This window comes from Pipra filicauda, unplaced genomic scaffold (assembly GCF_003945595.2).
Source record: "Pipra filicauda isolate LSUMZ 115617 unplaced genomic scaffold, ASM394559v2 scaffold420_size638996_pilon, whole genome shotgun sequence".
NCBI classification, from domain to species: domain Eukaryota; kingdom Metazoa; phylum Chordata; class Aves; order Passeriformes; family Pipridae; genus Pipra; species Pipra filicauda.
In genome coordinates, this window is record NW_024104555.1 from 511,855 (window position 1) to 534,409 (window position 22,555).

Consider the following 22,555-nt stretch of genomic DNA (forward strand, 5'->3'; position numbering starts at 1 on the left):
TCACCTTTTTTCAGTCACCCCCATATTCATTTGCTCTGCTACAGGGAAGGACTTTGCATTGATTCCAGAGGCAGCCCAGCAACCAGCAGTCTGTCTCAGCCTTAAAGCTGAGAGCAGTGTTTCCTCTCCCTCCTGCCACTGTCAGCACACGAGCAGAGCAGCAGCACCAGTTTTGTTCCACCACTCTGCCAGGACACTTCTAGGGTACAATCTCACTGTCATAGAGAAACACGGAATATAGCAAGAGGGGGTCTGTACCTCCAAAGCTCTCTTTTTGCTCTCTGAGCAGAAGTTAGAGAGGGGCAAAGCAATGGAATGGAGCTACCTGGTTCAGTGTTCAGTGAGAGAACGGTGACAGTGAAAGGAAGTAATGATTGTTTATGGATTTATTTGTTTCTCCTCTTACTGTACCTCCTTCATACAATTCTATAGGAAAATAGATCACTGAGATTTATCAAAAAGAGAAGGGAAAACATAGAGACTCACAAAAAGCCCAGTATTGTTGGGCCTAATATTGCCAGGCAACTGGCAGGCCTTAAAATTAAATATTTAAATCATTTTCCTTCTAAGTGGAATGAACAGACTAACAAAAAAACTGAGTGACTCCCATGCTGCCTGTTTGATATGAATAAGAAGAAATAAATGAAAAAGAAGAGAGCTGATATTTAGGAGTTCTGATTTAAGGAAGGTGAATCACACAAAAGAAGCAGACCAAAGAAGCGAATGCAACATAACTTTTTCTCAAATAATTGCTTTCTTAATTTACTATCCTTAGGAGGCACTGTTTCTCTCAAGTCTTTCTACAGTTTTCTAACAATATATCCCTCCAGAAAGCTTGAATTCCCTAAGATGAAATTTTGCTCAAGAGGAGGAGACTCAAGCTAATATACATATTTATATGAAACAATAATTTTATGCATTTTTTTCAAACTTTAACTCTTGTAGTGCATTCATTCTGTCTATTATCAAATGTTTAACACTTTTGGAATATTATTTAGAAACAGATACTGTCCAGTGACACATGGGTAGCAGAAGTAAGGCTTACCTAATAGCACACTTTATTTTAACCAAACATGCCACATCATGTATCACTCTGGTCTGATACTGCTCTTTTCTACACATAGGACAACTTTTTGCCTGTAAATTTTCCAAAGGTTTTCAGGCATGCCTGAAAAAATAATTACAATTACTTATATTTAATCTCATTGGCACAGATTAAACAGGATAGATTACAGAATGTAAAAACAGTTTATTCATCAATCCATGAACACTCTACAAGATGCATATTTTTAAAATTAAAGTGTTAAGAGACTTTTGTAAATCTCCATATGTTTGCACGAAATTTCATGAATTAAAGTACTCCAGCTTAGTATATCCGTGTATAGCTCAGTTAGGAACTACACATACAGTTTTTAAAAAGGTAATAAAAAAGAATAAAGTGCTTCATCATAAAATAGCCTTAAATTATATTTCTTATCATAAAAATCTGGAATCAAAATTACTTTTCAAGATGATTACATTTAATTCATTAAGATATTCACTTAAGTGGTTTAATTAAAATACTCATCTATTATGTGCTTGAATAGTTATATGAAAATGTACTCACTTTATGGAGTACACGGGAACATGAATGCAGCACCTGTTTTTTCAAAGGAGAAAAATAACCCCAAGAACCAAGCCTGACTTTAAAGCATTCTAAAAGCTGAAAAGTAAAAAATGCTGACAAGAAAAAATCTGGCTGCCTGAAAGGTCATCGGTTTCTGTCTGTTACTACTGCAATCTTTCCAGTGAAAATAAAATTAGTTTGTGAATCTGTGAATTTTGTGTTAACAATGCATGGAGTGGCAGAAAGCAAGAAATGCCAAATGCTACTGACTGGAGGAAAGATTATAAAAGAAACACTTAAAATGAAAGCTGATTAATTTTCGTCCCTTTTCCCAACAGAGATGTTAAATTTAGAGAAGTGATACACATCAACTGCAGCATTTCATGCATACCAAAAAAAACCCAAAACAAAACCAAAAGAGAAACTATGTTCACAGGCTACAGGAAAACTTCACCTTTATCTGACCTAAATTCCCACCAAATGCTGATGATCTACATCCCGACAAAAGACATAGAGTTGGACAAAAAGGTCAGTTGGCTCTTAGAGGAAGGAAAAGCTGGGAAAAGAGTGAACAAGTAGTGAGCACTACTGAGCTGGCAAACACAAGAGGATTAATGGCCAGCAGCCAGCTGAAGGCAAAGCTTTCAGATACAGTGGCTTTTTCCCTGAGGAAAGCTAACGAAACACCGAGGACAAAAAGAATTCCAGAGGCATTTCCCTTTTTTGTGCCAAATCTGAAGTAACCTTTTTAATGAGTGTTGTCTTTTGCTCTCTCTTGTCAAACTTTAGACTTTCAGGGTAGCCAAAAATTGGCAGAATGGTCTTTTGCCAGATCTGTCCTACCTGTCTTTGGACAGTCATACGCTTTCAGTTGATGTAAAAGGAAGCAAAACCTCTGCATCTAAGGTTATTGAAAGGCTTTGATTCACATCACAGACTTGGCTGTAAAAAGTCTTCTTGAAAAATTAAAAGGGAGAACAGACAGAAAAAACTACCCTAAATATGCACTGCAGAAAGAAACTTGCAAGCAGTTGGGATAATTCTTCTAATTGCCATCATCACCTCTCTGAAGCAGCACTCTCTTCAATCAGTCACTTGTCCCTTTTGCTTAATATTTTCAAGATGATAGATGAGAGAATGTAATAAAGCATGATGTATTTATGCTTATGCTACACACATACATTGAACAAAGCCATCAAGGTAAAATGCAGGAATTTCATCAGGTAACCTAAGGAAGTGACTGACTGGTATTAAATCTACATCTATTTCCATGTTCCAAATAGAAATAACTATTGCACTAAACTGCAATTAATGAAACTTGTGAGAAAACAAAATATATCTTAGATTGTATAAATAGCGAGTGTTTAGCATTCTGATGAATGAAGGCCAGGATTGTATCTAACAACAGTTTAAATGAAGCAGAAAATAGCCTATACCTGCTTTGAAAGAACAGATAAAAAGGCTGATTACCTTCTCTACTATCATAACTTAAGAAGTGAACAAGTACTACCAACCTTCCTCTGCCATGTCATGTCCAAAATAACATCAGACAAACCACTGACAGGCAACATACTTCTTCATAGTAAGTATCTAAAAGGGGTACAAAAGAGCTGGAAAGGGACTTTTTACAAGGGCATGGAGTGATAGACAAAGAGGTAATGGCTTCAAACTGATAGAGGGCAGGTTTGAACTAGATATTGGGAAGAAATTCTTCACTGTGAGGCCCTGGCACAGGTTGTCCAGAGAAGCTGTGGATGCCCCATCCCTGAGCAGTGCTCAAGGCTGGGTTGGATGGGTCTTGGAGCAGCCTGATCTAGTAGAAGGTGTCCCTGCCCATGAGAGGGGGCTTGGAACTCCATGATCTTTAGGGTCCCTTCCAACTCAAACCATTAATGAATTAACTATTCAGTAACTATCAGAACTTCTTTTACACACAGGATTTATACAGGATTTTTCTAATGTAAACTTTTATCTGTGAGTAATTTGGATTTATTTTGTTACCTTTTCAGAGCCATTAAACTGAGATTAACTAAACAATGTAACAATGCACAATAACATAATTTCAAATCATCAGTATAAATAAAATCTGTTAAAATTAATTTGTGAAGTTTTCTCCAGCATTGCATTCATGTGTTCTTAAAAAAAAATGAATAAAGTGGTATAATAAAAAACTGTTCCTGCTGAAAAATACTGAATTGTGATGAAACTGTAACATATTCAACAGAAATAAAGAGCATAAAGAAACAAAGATATTGTCACAAGACGCCAGGGATAGTGTCACTGTGATTGCTGAGCTTGTTGATCTTAAATGATAACCGTGAGGTGCCTTGCTGTATGTTCATGTGAAATCTCTGCCTTCTTAAAGAAGGGATCACTGAAAATACTTACAGTATTCCTGCCTGCCCCCACAAATGGCAGATAAAGTCCAGAGTCAGTATCCTAGTAGTAAAAAAAATATGCTGGTATGTACAGCAAAGAACAGATCTTTTCCATTTTTGAAGACCAGAAGAAGCAGCTTGTGTGGATTTACCAAAATCCATGGAGGAATGTCGAAGGCATGTTTAATAAGCCAATAACATGAGTCCATGATGAGGCCTCAGTGGTATTTGACAAAACAAGAAAGGAAGAGGGATATACAATGATTACAATGAAAACTGATGGCACCTAGATGAGAGTTCTAGTTCTAAATGGGAAGGAAAGGGTAAACTCTTTCATTCATACCAGAGTCTTTGCATAAATCTGACATTACTGTTCGAGACATATTTGTTCTGTATAAGCTTTCAAAACCCCATCAGGCAGCTTGTGTATCCAAACCCATTGTACTAGTTATGAAGGAAAAAGGAATTCTAGCAAACCAAAGAATGGAGTTTTGGTGATCCCCTCGCTCAAGTAGCTCATTATTCTAGGACAGGATTTGTTAATTTTTGAGACATCCATCTACAGATGTATATCATTAATCATCTAAAATTTGCACAAACTGCCTTTGATCTTTTTAGAGAACTTTTGTGAGGTGCTAAAGAAATGATAAGGAATACTTTCTTCCCTTTGGTTGAACTATATACCTACCCTACTTCCTTGTGAGGTCATGACATCCTTCCAACATAAATCTGTTTGAATCCATATCTTAGAACAACAGGATGGCTTTGAGATTTCAAGCTTTTGGAACAACGTGAAGAGTGATTTCGCTGAATGTGGTTTTGCTCACATAGACCCCACATTGTTACTTTTGTTACCCTTGTAAAGGTATCAAGAAACAAGGTCCCATTTTGATAGTCCAATATGTACAAGTGATGATGAGAAAATCTGGGTACGGAGGGAGTGAACAAGAAGCAAAGCAAGTCATAGCATGAAAGACAGTATCACAACATAAAAAGTGCCTGCCCTTGATTTCCTTCCAACTACAGTGGTCAGAGACTGTTTTTGTTTTAAGGAATAAATTGAGATGGCTTTGTGTATATCCCTGGGGTATAAAAAAAAAATGCTTATTTAAAATTTTCACATATGGATTATTGAAACTGGAAGGTATTGGTGGTAAAACCTAACTTCAAATTGATAAAAACCAACTGGGATATTTGTGAGGGACAGGTTATACAGGTGTTTGGAAGGAAAGATTTTATACTACATAGTTGGTGAAGGAAAACTGGCAGCAGGACACACAAGAAGGGATGTGTGGTCAAAGCAAAAGGCTCTGTGAAGATATTCTCAAAGCACCATTTAAAAAAAATTAAGTAGTGAAAACTTACATTTACCACAGCTAAAGACATTGAAGAATTTTCATCCTTATGCATCAAGTTTACAAACCCAACCCATCTATTGACACACCAATTTACATCAAAGTTATTTATCCTAATATGAAGATTATCAAAATGATTGCATGCATTAACTTTGAAACCATTATTATTTGATTTTCAGACTCAAGTGCCTATTGGAAAAAAAAGGAATTATAGAGGCCTGTGTGATTTTGTTTGATTACCCACAAACTCAAGAAGACAAAGTTATATTGAATTACATTTTCAAACTTGTTTCACATTTGCAAGTTTTAAACCACACAATTCTTATTAAGAAAGCTTGGCACAAGCATTTTAAAATAATGTGAGACTACAGGTGAAAATGTTAAAAAACAAAACCCAGAAACATTTTCCATTTAAAAAAATATTTTGGCACATTCTTTTGAATCACTCCCACAAACATTTATATGGAACATTTCAGTAAGTGCTGGGATTTAAAGAGAAAGTACTTCATCTTATAATCAGAGAACATGTTAACACTTGGGCTGCATTTTTTCACCACAAACTTTAGCTTCCATAATCACTCACTATCGATACTTGTGTTAACCCCAGTACCTCTTTGCTGTTTTCCCCTCCGTTATCCTCTCTTCAAAATGAACCAAAGAAAAACCCTGCCCATCTTTAGAACTATAACCATGTAAACATAGTAATAACCCGCTTGTTTTACTACCATTGTCCTGTCACTTGTTACACTCCTTTGTTATTTGAAGTTTCCCTCTTAACCTTCAGCTGATTCCAAAAGGCAGATGCCTGCGCTTGCAGGGAGAGTCACTGATTTACATGGTTCCCTTTAGAGCTGGGACTCTGCTACAGCAGAGGAAACGTGATCTTCAGAGAGGCCCAAGGCTGTTTCTATGAAAAAGAATAAACAAAACAACTATTAAGGACGATGAAAGTTCATTATGTTTAAAATTGAAAATTGTGGAGCCAAGTGACCCTGTAAGTAGTGCCTAATCAGGGCAAGTGAAAGGATGGAGACAAGAAGACATTCATGGCAAAAATACTTTTGAAGCCTTTAGAAAAGGGAAATGCAAGACTGAAACTGAGAGATGGGAAGCACATTTGCTCTCCTGGTCTGTTAAGATGCTCCCTGGCTTTGTTTTTCTAAGCAATATCATCTGTTGCTGCTCCACAACTGTACTATTATAATACTATTTAAAAGTGAATTTTCTCACCAGGCATCATTCCAAGCCCTCACATCTGTGACTTTTATCTTGTTGAACGTTTGCTTCTAAACTGAAAAAGGTATTTAACTACAGGTGTTAATTCTTCTCTGGTTTAGCCCCAGGACCATTGTAAAAACAAACCTTTTTAACTTGGAGCAAAGGTGGGTAGATATTAATGAAGAATACATTTCATGCAGCACAAGTAAATGTTTTTTTACAGAATGAGGAATAAAACAGTTTCAAATAGGCTTAAAAAAAATCTTAATGCTAAAATATTCCCCCAAATAAATACAGTATCAAAATCACTACTGTTTCCTTGAGAATAAAAGGTAAAGAAAGTTATAACAGTCAATATACATTAAAAATACTTCTTGCTTCTTAATGAAGAATTTGTCTTCATGAAAATGCACTATCTTCCTTTTTACTTTCACTGTCACAAGAATAATATTTTAAAATACACTTCAGATATGAAAAGAAACATTCAAGCAACTGATGGCAATTCCATTGTTTACCTAATGGACTAAACTGCTGAATTTTGTCAAATTTTAAAACAGATATTATGCTGTTTAGCATTAGGTTATCCTACTGAACAGAAACTTTAGTGTCCTCATTTTAGTTTATTTTAAATAAAAAACAAAATTACAAATCAGAATGGTTTACCTAACTTTAGCTGTGGAGTACTGGGATCAAGAACATACTCCTTTTCTGCATCTTCCTTGGTTTTGTGGTGAGTGCTCTTTTTTCTTAGTCCAGTATCTACTATTCTTCTGTCCATTTCTTTGTTCACAGGTTTGTAAATGTTTTTGGTATCCCTTATCCTTGACTTAAAATGTTCTGCTAATGAAAAATCCTGGAGCTGATGAGTGTGTATTATATGATCCTGCAGACAAACTGCAGAAACTGTATCATCTTTCTTTTGGAGGAGCAACCCTAAAAAAGCAAGAACTCCCAACCAGTCTCGAATAGTTATTGTTGTAAATTATTTAAACCTGTACATATTACACTAAAATAAAAGAAACTTCACTCTTAGCCAATATTTTTGACTTGTCAAAGGCTTTTATACACATACAACTCCAGTACTTGAAGCCTTACATACAATTACCATAATGTGAAATTTAAGATTGATGTTTCTGACACATCCGAGTTTTAACTTATAAAAAGTCAAATGAAATCTTTGATTTATCATTTATATTAGATAAAATAGCAGTAATTTTTAAGTTTTAATTACTGAGCCTATAATTATTATATGCAATAAACCCATTAAGAACTATACAAGTTTGGCATGCCCAAACACACTTTAACTTCATATAATTAAAAACAATCCCAAAGGCTAACTTTGCCTTCCAGAATACTGAATATAAATAAGAATGAATTATTTTTATACAGTGAATGGGCTTATCTACCTATTCCTCCATTTCTCCCCACACTTATGCTTTATTTTAAGAGATGTGAAATCGTACAGTGTAAAATCATGATGTTCCATTGATAGCCTTTAGCTGATTTTACAGGATTAGTGTGGTTTTACAAACAGACACGTACAAGAATTTGAGTAATGTTTCTCAGCAGAAACAGCCTCATCAATAGCAGATGAGAAATTCACTAAAATTTCACTTGTTTTCTCCTAGGGCTCCCATGGGAGAGAACATCTGCTCCAGGCACAGAAGTGAACTTTGGATCCATAAACCACCGTGTTCCTGCCCTGTCAACCTCATTTCACCCCCAGTCAACTGCCCAGATGGACACAGAATGGCTTCAGAATGAATGGGAGGAACCACAAATTTCAAGCTGAACTGAGGAAAAAATATAGCCATAGCAATAAGTCCCATTGAACTGCTCTGCAAGATTAGTTTATTGTAGACAAGGAAACCTGTGACATTCAGAGCAAGGATGATGTTGGCAGCCCCTTCGGGGCTGGAGCTGCTCTGCTGTGATCTCAACATCCTCACTGGTACAGCTGGAGAATGTGGCTCAGTAGTGGAGTCTGGCAGAGGGTGAAGAGAGACCCTTTAACAGTGTCTGTAGCAAAGGAGAGCCACTGCTTACAATGCTGTTCTGTTTCACAGAATCAGAGGATGCTTTGGGTTGGAAGAGGCCTTAAAGATCACCTAATTCCAAACCTCCTGCCATGGGCAGGGACACAGCAGTAAGATGGGAGGCAGGCCCTGTAGTTGTCATAGATTTATAGAATATTTTAGGTTTGAAAAGGTTTCTAACATTGAGTCCAACCGTTACTACCAATTCCACCACTAACCTGTGTCCCTATATGCCACATCTACACGCGTGTGCCACATCTACACATTTTTTTAACACTTCTAGGGATGGTGATTCCATCACTTCCCTGGGCAGCCTGTTCCAATGCTTGACAACCCTTTCAGTGAAGAAATTTCTCCCAATATCCAATCTAAACCTCCCCTGATGCTACTTGGAGCTCTTTCCTCTTATCCTACAGCTTGTTACTTGGGAGAAGAGAGTGACACTCACTTCACTACAGCCTCCTTTTAGGTACTCACAGAGAGTGATAAGGTCCCCCCTTGAGCCTCCCTTTCTCCAGGCTAAACATCCCCAGCTCCCTCAGTCACTCCTCACAAGACCTGTGTTCCGAATCCTTCATCAGCTTCCTCACTGCCATTTTCAGTGACCTGTATTTTTGGCAACTCCATAACAGAGTCATCATTATAAAAAAAAATCATCTATACAAAGAGAACATGGTGGTGAATTGTATGAGATGAATGGTGAGATGAATTACAGATCACACAAAGAGCTTTGTCCCCTAATGTCCAATCTTCGTCCACCTCTGGAAAGCAGACAGCTGAGGGGGACAGTAAGACTTTGTTTGGTACAGCATCAGCTCCTTCAGGGACTTCCCAGGCTTTAGAGCTTGGCTTCCTGAGCCAGAAACAATTCCCTTGTCTTTGATAAGCACTAACACGTTTCTTGCAGATCCAGAACCATGTGAAGGTACCTCTAGCCCCCCAGTAGGAGTGTAGGCTTTCTCTGGCTATTTTCCTGGTTATTCTCACTTGATGGCCCTTTATTTCTGATGAGAACAGGCGTAGATGCTGTCTTAAGTCCAGGTGTGCTATTTATTTTTTTGGGTTTAAATAGTTGACAGAGTCCTTCTCAGCTGCCACGGACTTGAGAGATTTGTTTTCTTGTGGAACTGACATTTTCCAAGCAAAAGCAGTGAAGCTGTCCTGAGAGTAATCCTTCGAGCAGCATATAAATGGAGTGATTAATCCATTGGATGCACTTCTCTGTAATTATAAGTAATTACTTTAAAGTCAAATCTGCAAATGAGAATACCTCTCTTTACTGTAGGGGATGATGTAAAAAGCAACTGAAGTGGCTATCTTTAAAATGACATTAAATCACTGATTGTTTCCAAAGGCAGGAATGAAAAGATAAAATAACGGTTTTTAAAGTGAACTTGCAAGTTAAGACTAACACTGAATTCAATTCAGTAAGATGATGAAGGGCTATTTTACAATATAAACTCCTAAAGATTTTTATCAATAAATTTAAATTAGGAAATAAAGTAGAAAATTATTTTCTCCTGTCTAAAATTTAAATGGAAATATAAATGCTGTAATATTTGTAAAATTAAAGCCACTGATGTGTAGAAAAATCATTAATATGTATCAATTAAATACAAAGATACTGAAAAATATCTCTCTTGCACCTATTTTGGTTTCACTGTTTTATGCCTGAACTTGGTTCAACATTCTTGTGTCTTTTCAGTATTGCATTACTTTTTTTTTTTTTTTTAGGAATCATTGACAGAATTTCCTAAAGTTGTTAATAAGCTTCTTTAAAATAATATTTGCCATCTCTTCTGTTTCTGTCATACCTCATTAAGGTGATCCTATACACATGTATGCTTAATTAAGGCTTTTTGTTAAAATAAGCCTTTAATCCAGAGGTGCTGGGCCTTAATTGAAACTCAGAGAAGATTAGTGTAGTCTCTTATTTTGCTTTTCACTTTTACAGTACTTCCTACTGCTTCTAAGCTAAAATGTCTCTATTAGCCTTAGAAGAAACATGGTCAGGAAGAAATTAAAATTCATACTACAGTCTTCTGGAGAGTAACATGCCATAGTAATTGCTCTTTCTTATTAAGTGCCACCTTTTACCAAGAGCCTCCCCTCAAAATGCAAAAGGTTGCTTTAAGCACTCCAGGGACATTAACATAATGAACACACTGCCTGTTTTGAAGGTGACTAATAAGTGACTAATGATACCTGGTTTTATCCATGTGTATAGTTTTGAAATCTTAATCATGTGTTTAAATAGTGCTGAAATGATGGAACTGTCTAGAATGATTGACTTTTACAGAATCCTTTTTTAAGAAGACTTAGAAACAGTGAGAATTTTAGTGACAGAATAGCAGCGTTCAGCAGAGGTACCATGGGTGCAGTAAGTTTTAAAGCCTTTTTGAAGGAGCAAGACACAGATTCAACAGCTTCTGGTCTTGCAGAACAAAATGCTCCAGCCGAAGAGCCAATCTGTTTTCTTGTTATAGAGCTGCAACAGGACATGGTATTGCTAATTAACAGAGGCAGGTGGCCTGCTGTCATCAATGGCAGGAGAGCAACTTTTCAGGAAGAGCTATTAAATTGTGTCTGTGGAATAAATCTGATACAGAAACAGTAATTCTAGTTCAAAAGTTTGAAGTGAACTTTTTAGCACAGCAACTGAAATGAGCTTCACTGATATTGTATCTTTATATTATGAAACTTGCTGTCTGTAATATGTTTTTACACTTAGTCGTGTTTAGAGGAGTGTAATAAAAATGTTAAAACACTTGAAAGGAATGCAGTACTTTTGTGTAGGCTACTTCAAATTGATCAGTGTTTGAATGGTGTTTTTTAAAAGAATGTGTTATAAAAGCGTGTCTTGGCACAACAAGTAAAGCCTGTGTGGTAAATGAGCTTGATGAGCTCTGTACCTGTCTTAAGCTTCTCCCTGAAAGGGTTGTTATGTACTAGTTACAGTGATGTTGGATTATGTCACTGCCTCCAAACCAGGCTCCAGGGACAGCGAATAGGATGGGTAAACCTTTGCACATGTAAACATACAGATATTTTTTTCCCCACTGGAAATCAGGACATTTATGCTACCAAAATTTTACAAGCCAATTTTTCATCTGAGAATCAAGTGCACTGTTGTCATAAAGAATGAGAGCTGAATCTGAGTGCATTAACAAGGAATTCTGGTTTGAAATACTTCTGCTGACTGAGGAGGGCAGGTTTTGGCAAATCTGCACATGTGAGCCCTGCCTTTGACTCAGCAAGGAACACCGTGTCACAGAGCTTTGTAGTTGCCCTGTTAAAGGTTATTTTAAGAGAACTGAATCAGACGTCCTTAATTATCAAAGCACAGTGTCTGCTCTTTCTTCTCAGAGTTTGAAAATGTTTTACCTTGTTTACTATTTGTTCACATATATTCAGTGTTTATTTAGTTATTTGTAGGTGTACACAGGCATACTCTGTATTTTTCATTGTTGTGCTCTTTGTTTACTGTTTACATTTTCTGTGAACTTCTGTTAACTTCCAGGCACATTCTTCCAAGTCAGTGGGAAAGCTGCACAATTTTATTTTGTAAGAATAGTAGAGATGTTACTAGGTCTCATTTAAAGCCCTTTCAAGTTAGTAAAAAGGCTGTCATTTGTTCACAGTCGAATTAAAAATCTGTTCTGTTAAGTAAGTATTATTTCCTTCTCTGGGAGAAAAAATTTAATTTAAGGGGAAATTTGTATATATATATTTTTGGATCAAATTAGACTCCAAACTGAATGTGATTTCATATATGACCATTGATTTTTATTAGCATATGTCATAGTGAAATTTTTTTTACTCAATTTGTGCAAATGTAGTAAGGATTTACAGATATGAAGTGCCTTATATTTGTGGAAACTTTCAAATATTTTATAAGAATGCGTCAGCAATTATTTAGGTAATGTTACTGTAAAAAGAACAAAGCATCTTGTTTGCAATATTTCTGATGCCTGTGCATTAACCATGTGTGGTACTAGGCTGTGTAATGTGATAGATGTAGGAATGTTTAGCTTTGGATCTATCTGTGAAGTACTGTCTATGTTTTAATCCATAATTTCCGGTCAGATTAATGTTTGTTCAGTGGAGGCATTTTTCGCTTTGTGGGAAATCCATTTAATTGTGTAAAGGGTGATTTTTTTGCAAATGTGCACCATAGAGTACAAGCCTCCAATTCGTACCACTGTCAGCATTTAATGCACTGATATTGTTCCTTCCTTTCTGTTTGTCTTTGGAGAGGTCCTCATTCCTTGGGGATGAAGTAAAGCTCTGGTTCCATCACTGTGGTCTTCAGAATTAGCACTGAAAACACAGGATTCTTTTCCTGGGTTGATGAAAGTAATTTCTTGTTTGCTGTGTCAAACAAAGCATGCTATTTGTCACATTGTGGTTTGTGTATCTTTTAAGAAGCTTTCAACTTTGATCTGCGCCAAGGTACACTCAGTAGCACAGATGACAGAAGTAACAAACCAGTGATGTGCATTGTCATTCATACAAACTCTTTAAGTCAACAAATACTGAGACTTAGATGTAGAAAACCATATTGCTTTTGAGGGGGCTTGTGCATTCTTGTGAGAAAATGCAGACCTTTGCTTTTCTTGTTTCAGACAAAGGTGTGGAACAATTTATTAGTTAAGGATTCAGTTCAGTGTCTGCACTCAAAAGGTGCCTCATCTAGTTCAGATTCTGGCCCTTGCTTATATTTTCTAGGTAAACAGTTGCATTTAAAAGACATTGTAGAGATGGGCTCAGTAGCACATAAAGCTGCTTTCTTCGAACTGTCATCACAGAGATTTTCAGAGCATGCTTTAAATACTTCCAGTGCTCGTGTTTGTGTCTCTTTCTCCCTCTCTCTCTTTTTCTACGTAAAATGCTATTTGAAACAGGAGTGTTTTTTTAAATACAACTTTCACCTGCTTTTTACCTGCTCTGTCTGAAGGGAAATTAACCTTTTGTGTAGTAAGGCAGAGGGTTAGAAAATTGTTTCACAAATGTACCATTTTAAGAGAATGCAAAAAAGACAATTAAAACAAACCAGCAGTAGCTAGGAATGGTCGTGTGATTCTGAAAGTTATGTATTGTCACATGTTAAAACTTTCAGGTTTGAGGCACAATTTGATCACCCAGTTTGAGCTCCTAAGATTGTGCAAGGAATTTTATGCAGGTAGCAAAGTTTAGAAATCAAACCATTTGTTTAAATCATGTATTTCATAAAGCCATTCTGTTTTCATCTAAAAATTTCATAACTTGAGGGAGGTTGTCTGTTCAAGTGATTAATCATCGTTACTCTTTATTATATCTCATTTGAATTTGTCTGGCATCAGCTTCTAACCATTTGCTCTTTTTATGCCTCTCTCAGCTAGGCTGAAGAGCTCTTTATTAACTGGTATTTTCTCCTTGAAAAGATACATTAACAATGTCATCAAGTCATCCCTCAATTATTGTTGCTAATCTGAATAGATTGAGTTTGTCAGACCACTCTTGAGACATTTGCCGATGCCTAGAATATTTTCTTGTCTTTTTTTCCCCCTGTGCATTATACAAATTTTAACTTAAAAAAAATTAAGGTACTTAAATAATATAGTATTCTCTTCTTTGTTTCATCAGCAACTTATACAACTCAAAAATATTTCTTATTTCTATTTAGTATTATACATTTCCTGATAGAACAAAAGTGTATGCAGTAAACATTCTTTACAAGAAAAAGTATTCTTCTACATTTTTACTTTTCTCCTCTTGGTATTTGCAGACGAAAATGTCCCATTTCTTACGAAATGTTCAGACCTCTCACCTTTGCATAATACGCCCAAGAACAGAAGATAAAGCAAGCAACTGCATCTGTGGTGCAGCACGGGTGAAAAGATATCTCTAAAGAGGAACTTTTCAGTAAAATAATAAAACTTGCAAACACTGATTATAAGGAGCTTAAAGGAAACTCTGAGTAGGGCTTAATGTCTGACATCAAGATAATGTAGGTATAATTTATCACTTGTGAAATATGGTGCTCAGGAAAAAAATCAATGAGGTACAATAATTCATTTCTGTATACTGTGTAGGAAAGAGATTTGGATGTGGAAGTGGGAGGCTGTTCTCTAAATTACATAGTTTTGTTTTTTTTTTTTAGGCAAGAAAAGGGAAGAGTAATAGGACCAAGAGAGAATATCTGGGCTAAATACTAGATTGAATTGGTTGAGAATGACAGTAAAGAGCACAAAGCAAAGTCTGTTCTCCAATGTGGTTTCAAAGAGAGCGTGAGTAGAGGTAGATGACATTATTGGTGTGTATTTTAAATAATAAGGTTTTATTATTTTTTCAAAGCTGTTTCCCTGTAATACAAGTGTAATTAATCTCAAACATGTCAGAGGAAATCTGAAGAAAGTTTAGACTTATACTGCCAATGTGCTGGAAATGCATGAGAAGTCACCAAGGTACAAAGGGAACAAACTAAGGCAAAGAGCTTATGCAGAAATAAAGTATTTTGGTGGCTTAGAACTTCAGCAGAGCAGATCATGAGGAACTACTTGTCTTAGTATTTGCTATTTACTAAGAGCAATCTTTGCCAAAAGCAGTGATGTATATACAGGGTTTGCAGCAACCATGGAATTAAATGACAGTGAAAGTCAGAACACGTGGCATTCATCCAAGGAATCTGAAGGAGCTAAAGAATTGCTAACTGAATTCCTATTAAAATGTAGGTAATTAATCAGCAAAATGTGATACAACAGAGAAAAACTGAAGGTAGACAGCTTCACAAAACTGTGTTTGGGTAAATGGCTCTGAGTATGATTCCAGGAATTAGAATGGTGAACTTCTTTTAGTGTTAGGAAACTTAATTGATAAAATCATTTAAGATAGAAAACACGAAACTATAAAGAGCTTGGATGGAGTACAATTCTAAGGAAAAATAACTCTGACTGTTGCAGCTGTATATCTTGCTGCTCCAGCCTTACAATATATTTTAAAGATTAACAATTTAATGGAGAAGTTTGGCAGTAGAAGTACCCATATAGTTTTCTCAAAAAGTCGTGTTCCACAAAGAATGCTACACAAGGTTTTTCTACAGAAGCTAGAAACACAGCTCATCATAAGAAACCCCCTTGTTAATTAAGGTGAGACAATTAAAGCCAATGTGGGGAAAAATTAGGTTGGCAATAGAAAGCAAAAGCTTTCATCAGAAAAATAAATCAGTCAGTGGAATGTCCAAGGTTCGTTGTAGATGTGTTTAAACTGCCATAGAGACAAAGCACGTGCCATCTCTTTTTCTGACAGAGCAGGTCTTAACACCTGAGTCTCCGTGGAAGCTGCAGGGTGTGTGTCCCTTCCTGCACCTCAACAAACCGTAGAGGTGCTGCAAAGCTTTTTGTGCTGCACTCTATTGTGAGTCTGATTTTGGAGGAGAGGCTAGAAGTGGTGACTAATGACATCCCAATTTGCTGATGAAACAAAATAAAGCATTTTCTCACTACGTTTCTAAGATAAAAACCCAACCTCAAACACGGGAAGGGTCAAGGGGGAAAATAGAAATGATTAGAGGCATGTGGGGAGCTTCTTTACAAGTAAATTAGCAAGAATGGTCCGGATTTGCAGCTGATGAAAATTGGCACGGTTCCACTAGAATCAGTGGCACTGTGCCAGTTTACACCAGCAGAGAATCCACCCCAATGTGTTTTTAATATGAAAAACCAGAGCGATTATAGAAGAGTCCTACAGTAAAAGACCAACATAATTACAGAAATAAGGCTGTGAGGGCTAGGGAGTGTGTCTTTAGAGATGTGGGGTTCTTTTTGAGTGTTGATTAGGATCAGTTTTTACAGTCAATGTAAAATTGCTCTCTATTTTTGCTGTAGGATGCAGATTTCCCTTCTCTTACCCCAGTCTATTCCAGTCCAGCCCTTTCTCCCACCTTTTCCCAGCTCCATGTCTATACTCCATTGGCATCAGGAAGGAGTGCTTTAACTGTACTGCCTAGGCACCACAGAGTGAAAGGGGAGCAGTGAGCACAGGAGAGCTGTGTGGTTAAACTGCCCAGGCCGTATTGCCCAACTGTACATCCACAGATCTTAGGCTGCAGTGCAAGACTGTCACAGTTTTTCTGATCTCAGGCCCTGTGCTTCTTACTCTGGTGTCCCCTGGCTGCAGAAAAAGGCCTGTGTAGGACAAGAATAGACAGCGGTCAACTGCTGGGGTTAATATATGGTCAATGTGGTTTTATTTTCAGAGCTCTGGGAAGATGGAACATGTTAGCAGTAGACAGAGGCTGTAAATCTGCCAACTCTGACAAGACTCCCTTGAGCATATGTAGAAGGACACGCCCAAATTTTATCTCTTTTTCTGCAATTATCACACCAACAATATCAGTGAAAGGCGTAAGTTTTTTGAACGTAGACAAAACAGTTTTTCCACTCACATAGAAGGCTTTTACAGAAAATTTCCAGAAAAGTTTCTTCCCAAGACAGAAACCTGGCATGGAAGACAACTGAAGTTTGGCAAGGTTGTAAGCAACTGAGAAGATGTAATAAAGTGATGTTAAACCGCTTAATTATAAACATAGTTACCAGCTAAATAATTTGGGTAGCAGAGATGTTCTTGATGCAGCTAATTGCACTTCCTGATACTACCTGAAATAAAAGGTGAATTAATGAGAGGGAAACACAAAGTTAATGAAAGTTAATAAGAGACAAGAAAATGTGCATATAGATACATCCACACGGGGGAGAGAGAGAGAGAGAGAGAGAGAGAGAGAGAGAGGGAATCCCTGTTGCTTCTGTAGGGCAAGCCACTGCATAGAGTAGTAATGCCTTCTACAATTAATTTTTCCCTGTGAGATTTTAATTTGTTTTACCAGTCACCATTGCTTTATAAACTCTTCTGACAATCTTTTTTGCTCATCTGCTCATTTGCCCTTGCCTCCTCACATCATTATTGGTTTTTATTTGTTTTGGCCTGAGTAGAAAGTCATTCAAGGAGCCCGTGTGCTCATCTCAGAGAGAAAAGGAGGAGAGGGATGCTTTAGGCCCTGGTTGTGCATGTGCTTGGTTCTGACTGCCTTGTGTGTGTATCCATCATGACAGGGTGTGTGCCATTTGGAGGAATAGGTGTTACTGAAGAGCAATTTCAGATGAGACCATAAATATCCAAAATTATTTGTTCCAAGTAATAGTACCAACAGCTGCTATAGAACTTCAGGTAAAACTAAGATTTTTCTCTTGCTACTGTATTGCACAATAACAGATCTTTTAAAGGGTTTGTCTCTTCTTCTAAACCAGAAGTCACTTAATATTTTAGATACTGGTGATCAGTGCACTCTGATGCCCTAGTATTTCTAATTTTAAATTAATTTTTCTCCCTATTTTTTAAAAAGAAATTTTAAACTTCTACTTTAAATGCCTATGAGATATGTTTTAATGTGCATTTATTTTCTAGTTTAATTTCTTATTAACAGAGCAGTAAAAGGTAGTAAATCTGGATCTTCACCCTCCCTTTAAAATTTCCTAATGACCCTCATATTTCTAATTAGAGTTTGTCTCAAAGGCAAAAGAACCAGAAAAATATTTGTTGAATAGGAGACACAAATACTGTTGCTAATACTGTGATAGTTTTGTAGCTATCGTGCCTATGTGAAGCTTATGTTACTGAGAGAAAATATTTATTCCAAGTATATCTGTTAATTTGGCAAATGTTATTAAATCTCTTTAAATATATCAACTCTCTGAAGAAGAGCTTTGCATATTTTTTTTTTCTAAAATTATACTCCAGAATTTGGAAGAATGAGTGAAATTAGACATTCTATCAAAAATATGATAACATTTATGAGAGTCCATACAATTAAAAAACAAATCACCATTTAGTTTTAGCCTTGACATCTTCAATACTGATGGAAAGGTCGCTGAGTAGTTCTTGTTGAATGAGATTTTCTCTAATGTTTAAGCCACCAATAAAAACCCCAGTTAAGTCCTTCATAGGAAACTTAAGAATTGACTGATGGGAGTCACATGGTTAAATCAGTGCTTGTTATTCATAATTTATTCAATGGTTGATGGAAAAAAATTGTCCAATTATTTGACAAATACTGCTTGGCAAGATGATTTACAGAGAATAATGCAAGTATTTGTTGAAGAATTTAAAGTGACAAAACCTGCCAAAATTACGGCCTTTATTCTCAATGCAGTGATTAGAGCTGATTGAATGATATTCAGACAGTTTGACTAATTTTGAATAGTCCTTACACAGGCAATATTCCCATTGACTTCAGCTGGAATTTTGCCAGAGTAAGGACTACAGGACTGGGCCTTTAAGTGTAATGTCTTGAAAGGGTCCCTTTATAAAGCAGCAGCTTAAATTCTGAACCGCAGTGAAAACCCATTTTCACTTTTCTCTTACTTTGCCTGTTCTGTGGAATTGCTCTGTATGAATGTTAATCCCATTCCCTCTTTATCAGTAGAGGGTGCTATGGGAGTTTTGTGCTCTCCAGTAGCCTTTTGTTTATGCACAGTTCAATCTAATTTAAGTTGAACTGACCATTTCAATGGGAGTCAAGTGTGTATTTAAATGGTGTGTGGGAGAGCCATAGTTTAATGGCAAACCATTTCCTTAATTGATCCAAGTTAAAGAAGGGAGACATTTTAAAGTGGATATTTTCAGATTCCTGGCTTCTACCCCCATACCCTCCTAAATGGGTCACTGAACGTGGTCTTACACCTTTGCTTGATAAATGATAGCATTTGCATGTGTTTTTGAAAGGCAGGCACAGTATCTAAATAACTAGAAATGTATAATAAACTAATATTTTTGAATATAAACTTCAGTGACTTTTCAAAGTTCATGACCTTTCTAAATGTTAGTAGGACTTTAATACAAAAAAAGTGTTTACAAATACCTGACATGGAAACACTCAAAAGTGGAAAAATTGTTTTTAGTATGTCAGTATATCATATGCTTTGTTACAAGAGTGTTAAGGTTGTAAAGTCAAGTGTAGAGAAAACAGAAAATACATAGGCAATCTTAATTCTGGTAATTTTTGTTCATCCACACCCTGACAGGGATGTTAAATTACATGATTGCATAGCTACTTTTTTCTATGAGGCGTCTGTGCCTTTAACATATACAATAGACACCGCTGAATAGGAGCTTTATGAAATGTTTCTTTTTATCTCAGTTGCTCAGTGTATGCCACTGAGTTATTTGCTCCACACCATTCTGTCCAGCATTGAATACATGATTATCAACTTCCTCAAGTATCTTTCTATAGTACTACCATAAGAGGATAGTTTATTAATCCTTTGATTAATCACTGTTTAATGTATTGTTGCTATTTAACACACAAGGACGGGAAAGATGATGAAATGCAAGGTAAAAGTGATGACTAATTTTATCAATTCAGTTTGAGATGCCTTAAACTTCACACATTTCAGAGTACTTTACACTTCTTGTAGTGAAAACAGATCTGTAGCCAACTCCTGTAGTTCTGAATTCTCAGCCAATTCATAAATCAGATTCAGTGATCTCATACATAATCTGGATTTTCAGGAAGTGAGGGCCAGACAATCAGGGCTCAGCAGTGAAAAGATCAGGGTGACTTTTTCAGCATCATGTAAGTGATGCTGTGGCCAAAGCTGACCAGACTCCAATACTTGAGGATTATATTTTTTATCTTAAGACCATGTTTTTTTCTTTTCCTTATGCATTGCCTCTCTTTCAACTCCTGTTGTAAATGAGAGAGGGTCTTAAAGATGTAAGTCTCATTTCCTGCCCAGCTGTGATGAGTTGCCAGACTATTGCCCTCTTGGTACATGGAATGAAATGGCTTCCTGTAGATGAACATCTAATAGTTAAAAACTACTGCGGTGTTGAGAAAAAGTTATGGGGGGATTCCAGAGTGTTCGGGTTTTTTTCCATCCTTAATATTTATAATGCCATCCTGTGGAGAGAAATAAAATTTCAGATTTGTTGGAAAGGTGATTGTGAAGTTGCACCTAGAAATATGCTGATTGCCAAAGTCACTGGAGGCACTGGACAGTCTGCTGTCGTTTGTTGTTCTTTGTTATGTGGCTGAGCTTTCACCGTGAACTTTGTAATTGAGATTCTTTATCCAATCATCCAAAAACTTTTCTGCCTGGTTCTCATTCCACTGTGATAATTTGCAATATATGCTTTCTAACCCTGAATGAGGAGAGGATGGATAACAGACAGAGGCAATGAAAAGCACAGGAGGGAGAAAATTTCCAGCTTTCATTCCTAGGCAGTGGGCCTGGTGGGTGCACACAGGCAGAAAGGCACAGCCCTGCCAGGGGATGGACCTGTGATTTGGGAGGATGTGGTGCTCACAATCCAACTGTCCCAACAGGTTTCAGTTTGGTTTCAACAGGTTTCAATCAGTGGAGCTTGCTTCTTATTATCTGCTACACAGTCAAAATTTCCTCTCAGTCTGTGTGGGCAGATTTGCAGAAGCTCATAACTTGGCTTAATTTGTGGACAACAGAACAACAGAATATTGATGCTATGGCAACTGCTATGCCATGTTTCCAGATCCTGATCTGAGTCATGGAGGCAGCTGTAGCATCTCCACCAAACAGCTGTGAAAGGTATTTTTTACTTAGAATAAAAAGAGGGGGAGGAGGTAATAGAGGAAGCAATGCTTTCATCCTCTCATCCCTTAGAAAGAAGAGAATCATTTTAGGTCAACATTTCTCAAAAACTTCAGTCTTTATCAGACAAATTTTTGAGAATGTCAGTCCAAATCATTACAGTTTGGGGAAGCTGTGAACTCTCATAAAGATGGTCTTTAAGTGGGAAGTCTAAAACAGCCTTGTTTAAGAGCACTGTACTCTGCAGACAGTGCGTTCTCTGTTGTAAACCAGAATCTTCTGGTGGTGCGTTTTGTTCTTCACCTTTGTAGTTCTTCCTTACTACCTCAGAGATACCATTTTGATTAACTCCAGTTCTTGCATGTGCAAATTCTGCTTCCTCTGGCATCATCAAAAGCACTTTTATGTTTTTGTTCTAGTTTTGTTTGTTTGTGGTTTTTTTTTTTTTTTAATAGCAGTTCAGAATCCAAAGGTGATGTCTTTATTATCTGAGGCTACTGCTAGAACAGGTGTCAGATGATGAGTTCCTGAAAATGATTGTAATACAAAAAATGTTTGCTTTCTAAATTGAAGACTATCCCATCTTTTTTTTTGTTTGACACTGTAACTAATTAGTGTGCTTCACTTCCAAATGTGTTTTACTGAAAATTTTGCTTATTTTCCATTTTCACAGTTGTATTCTTAGTGCTTCCAACAGTAGAATTTTCTTATAGGTCAAATTAATGTCATTCTTCCTTACTGGTCTCTAGAAGGTGATCTTCCTTTCTAGCTGCTAAGGAATAAAGACATTTTTGTTAAGGATACTATTACTGTAACATGTCTGTATTTAGGTAGCTATTTGAGGAAAGTGATATAATACTCTTCTTAAACCTAGTACTAGAGGAAAAGATTTGGCTTGTTTTTTATTTGTTTATATTTAGACATTGAAAGAGGATTTTAAGTGGTGATTTTAAGAGGTGATTTAAGTGGTGATTCAGGGAGAATAAGTGAAAGTATTGAACCTTAGAAGATACCCTAGCAATTTTCTTTTACCCTGTTAGATCATTCTTTCTGAAGAGACTAGTAAAATGCACTCAGTGACCAAAGTCATCATCACTTGAGTAGAAAACAAAGCAGTTCAAATCATGCCTGTATCCTTACCTCAGCTGTGAGAGAGAGAGCAGTCAGATTTGGTTATGTTAAAATTCTTCTTTTCTTAGGTGCTTTTAGGTTGCTTAAAACTGACAATTCCTGTGGCGTGAGTGCATTGTCACCCGGGACTGAAAAAATGCTTGAGCATGTGCTTAACTTCCTGTGAGCCAGCTCGTCCATTTAGTGGACACTTAAACATCTGAGTGTAAGTAAGATTCACTTCCAGGTT

At 36.7% G+C, this 22,555-nt stretch overlaps 1 protein-coding gene across 1 annotated transcript; it reads right to left on the reverse strand.

Moving 5' to 3' along the window:
• Positions 1-665: 665 nt before the first annotated feature.
• On the reverse strand, positions 666-8,043 carry RNF32 (ring finger protein 32). Its single transcript, XM_027715496.2, is given in 7 exon segments — positions 666-824; positions 1,009-1,129; positions 1,131-1,168; positions 1,607-1,702; positions 3,180-3,196; positions 7,221-7,498; positions 8,027-8,043. Coding segments are annotated over 7 exon segments (726 nt in total).
• Between the last annotated feature and the right edge of the window lie 14,512 nt (positions 8,044-22,555).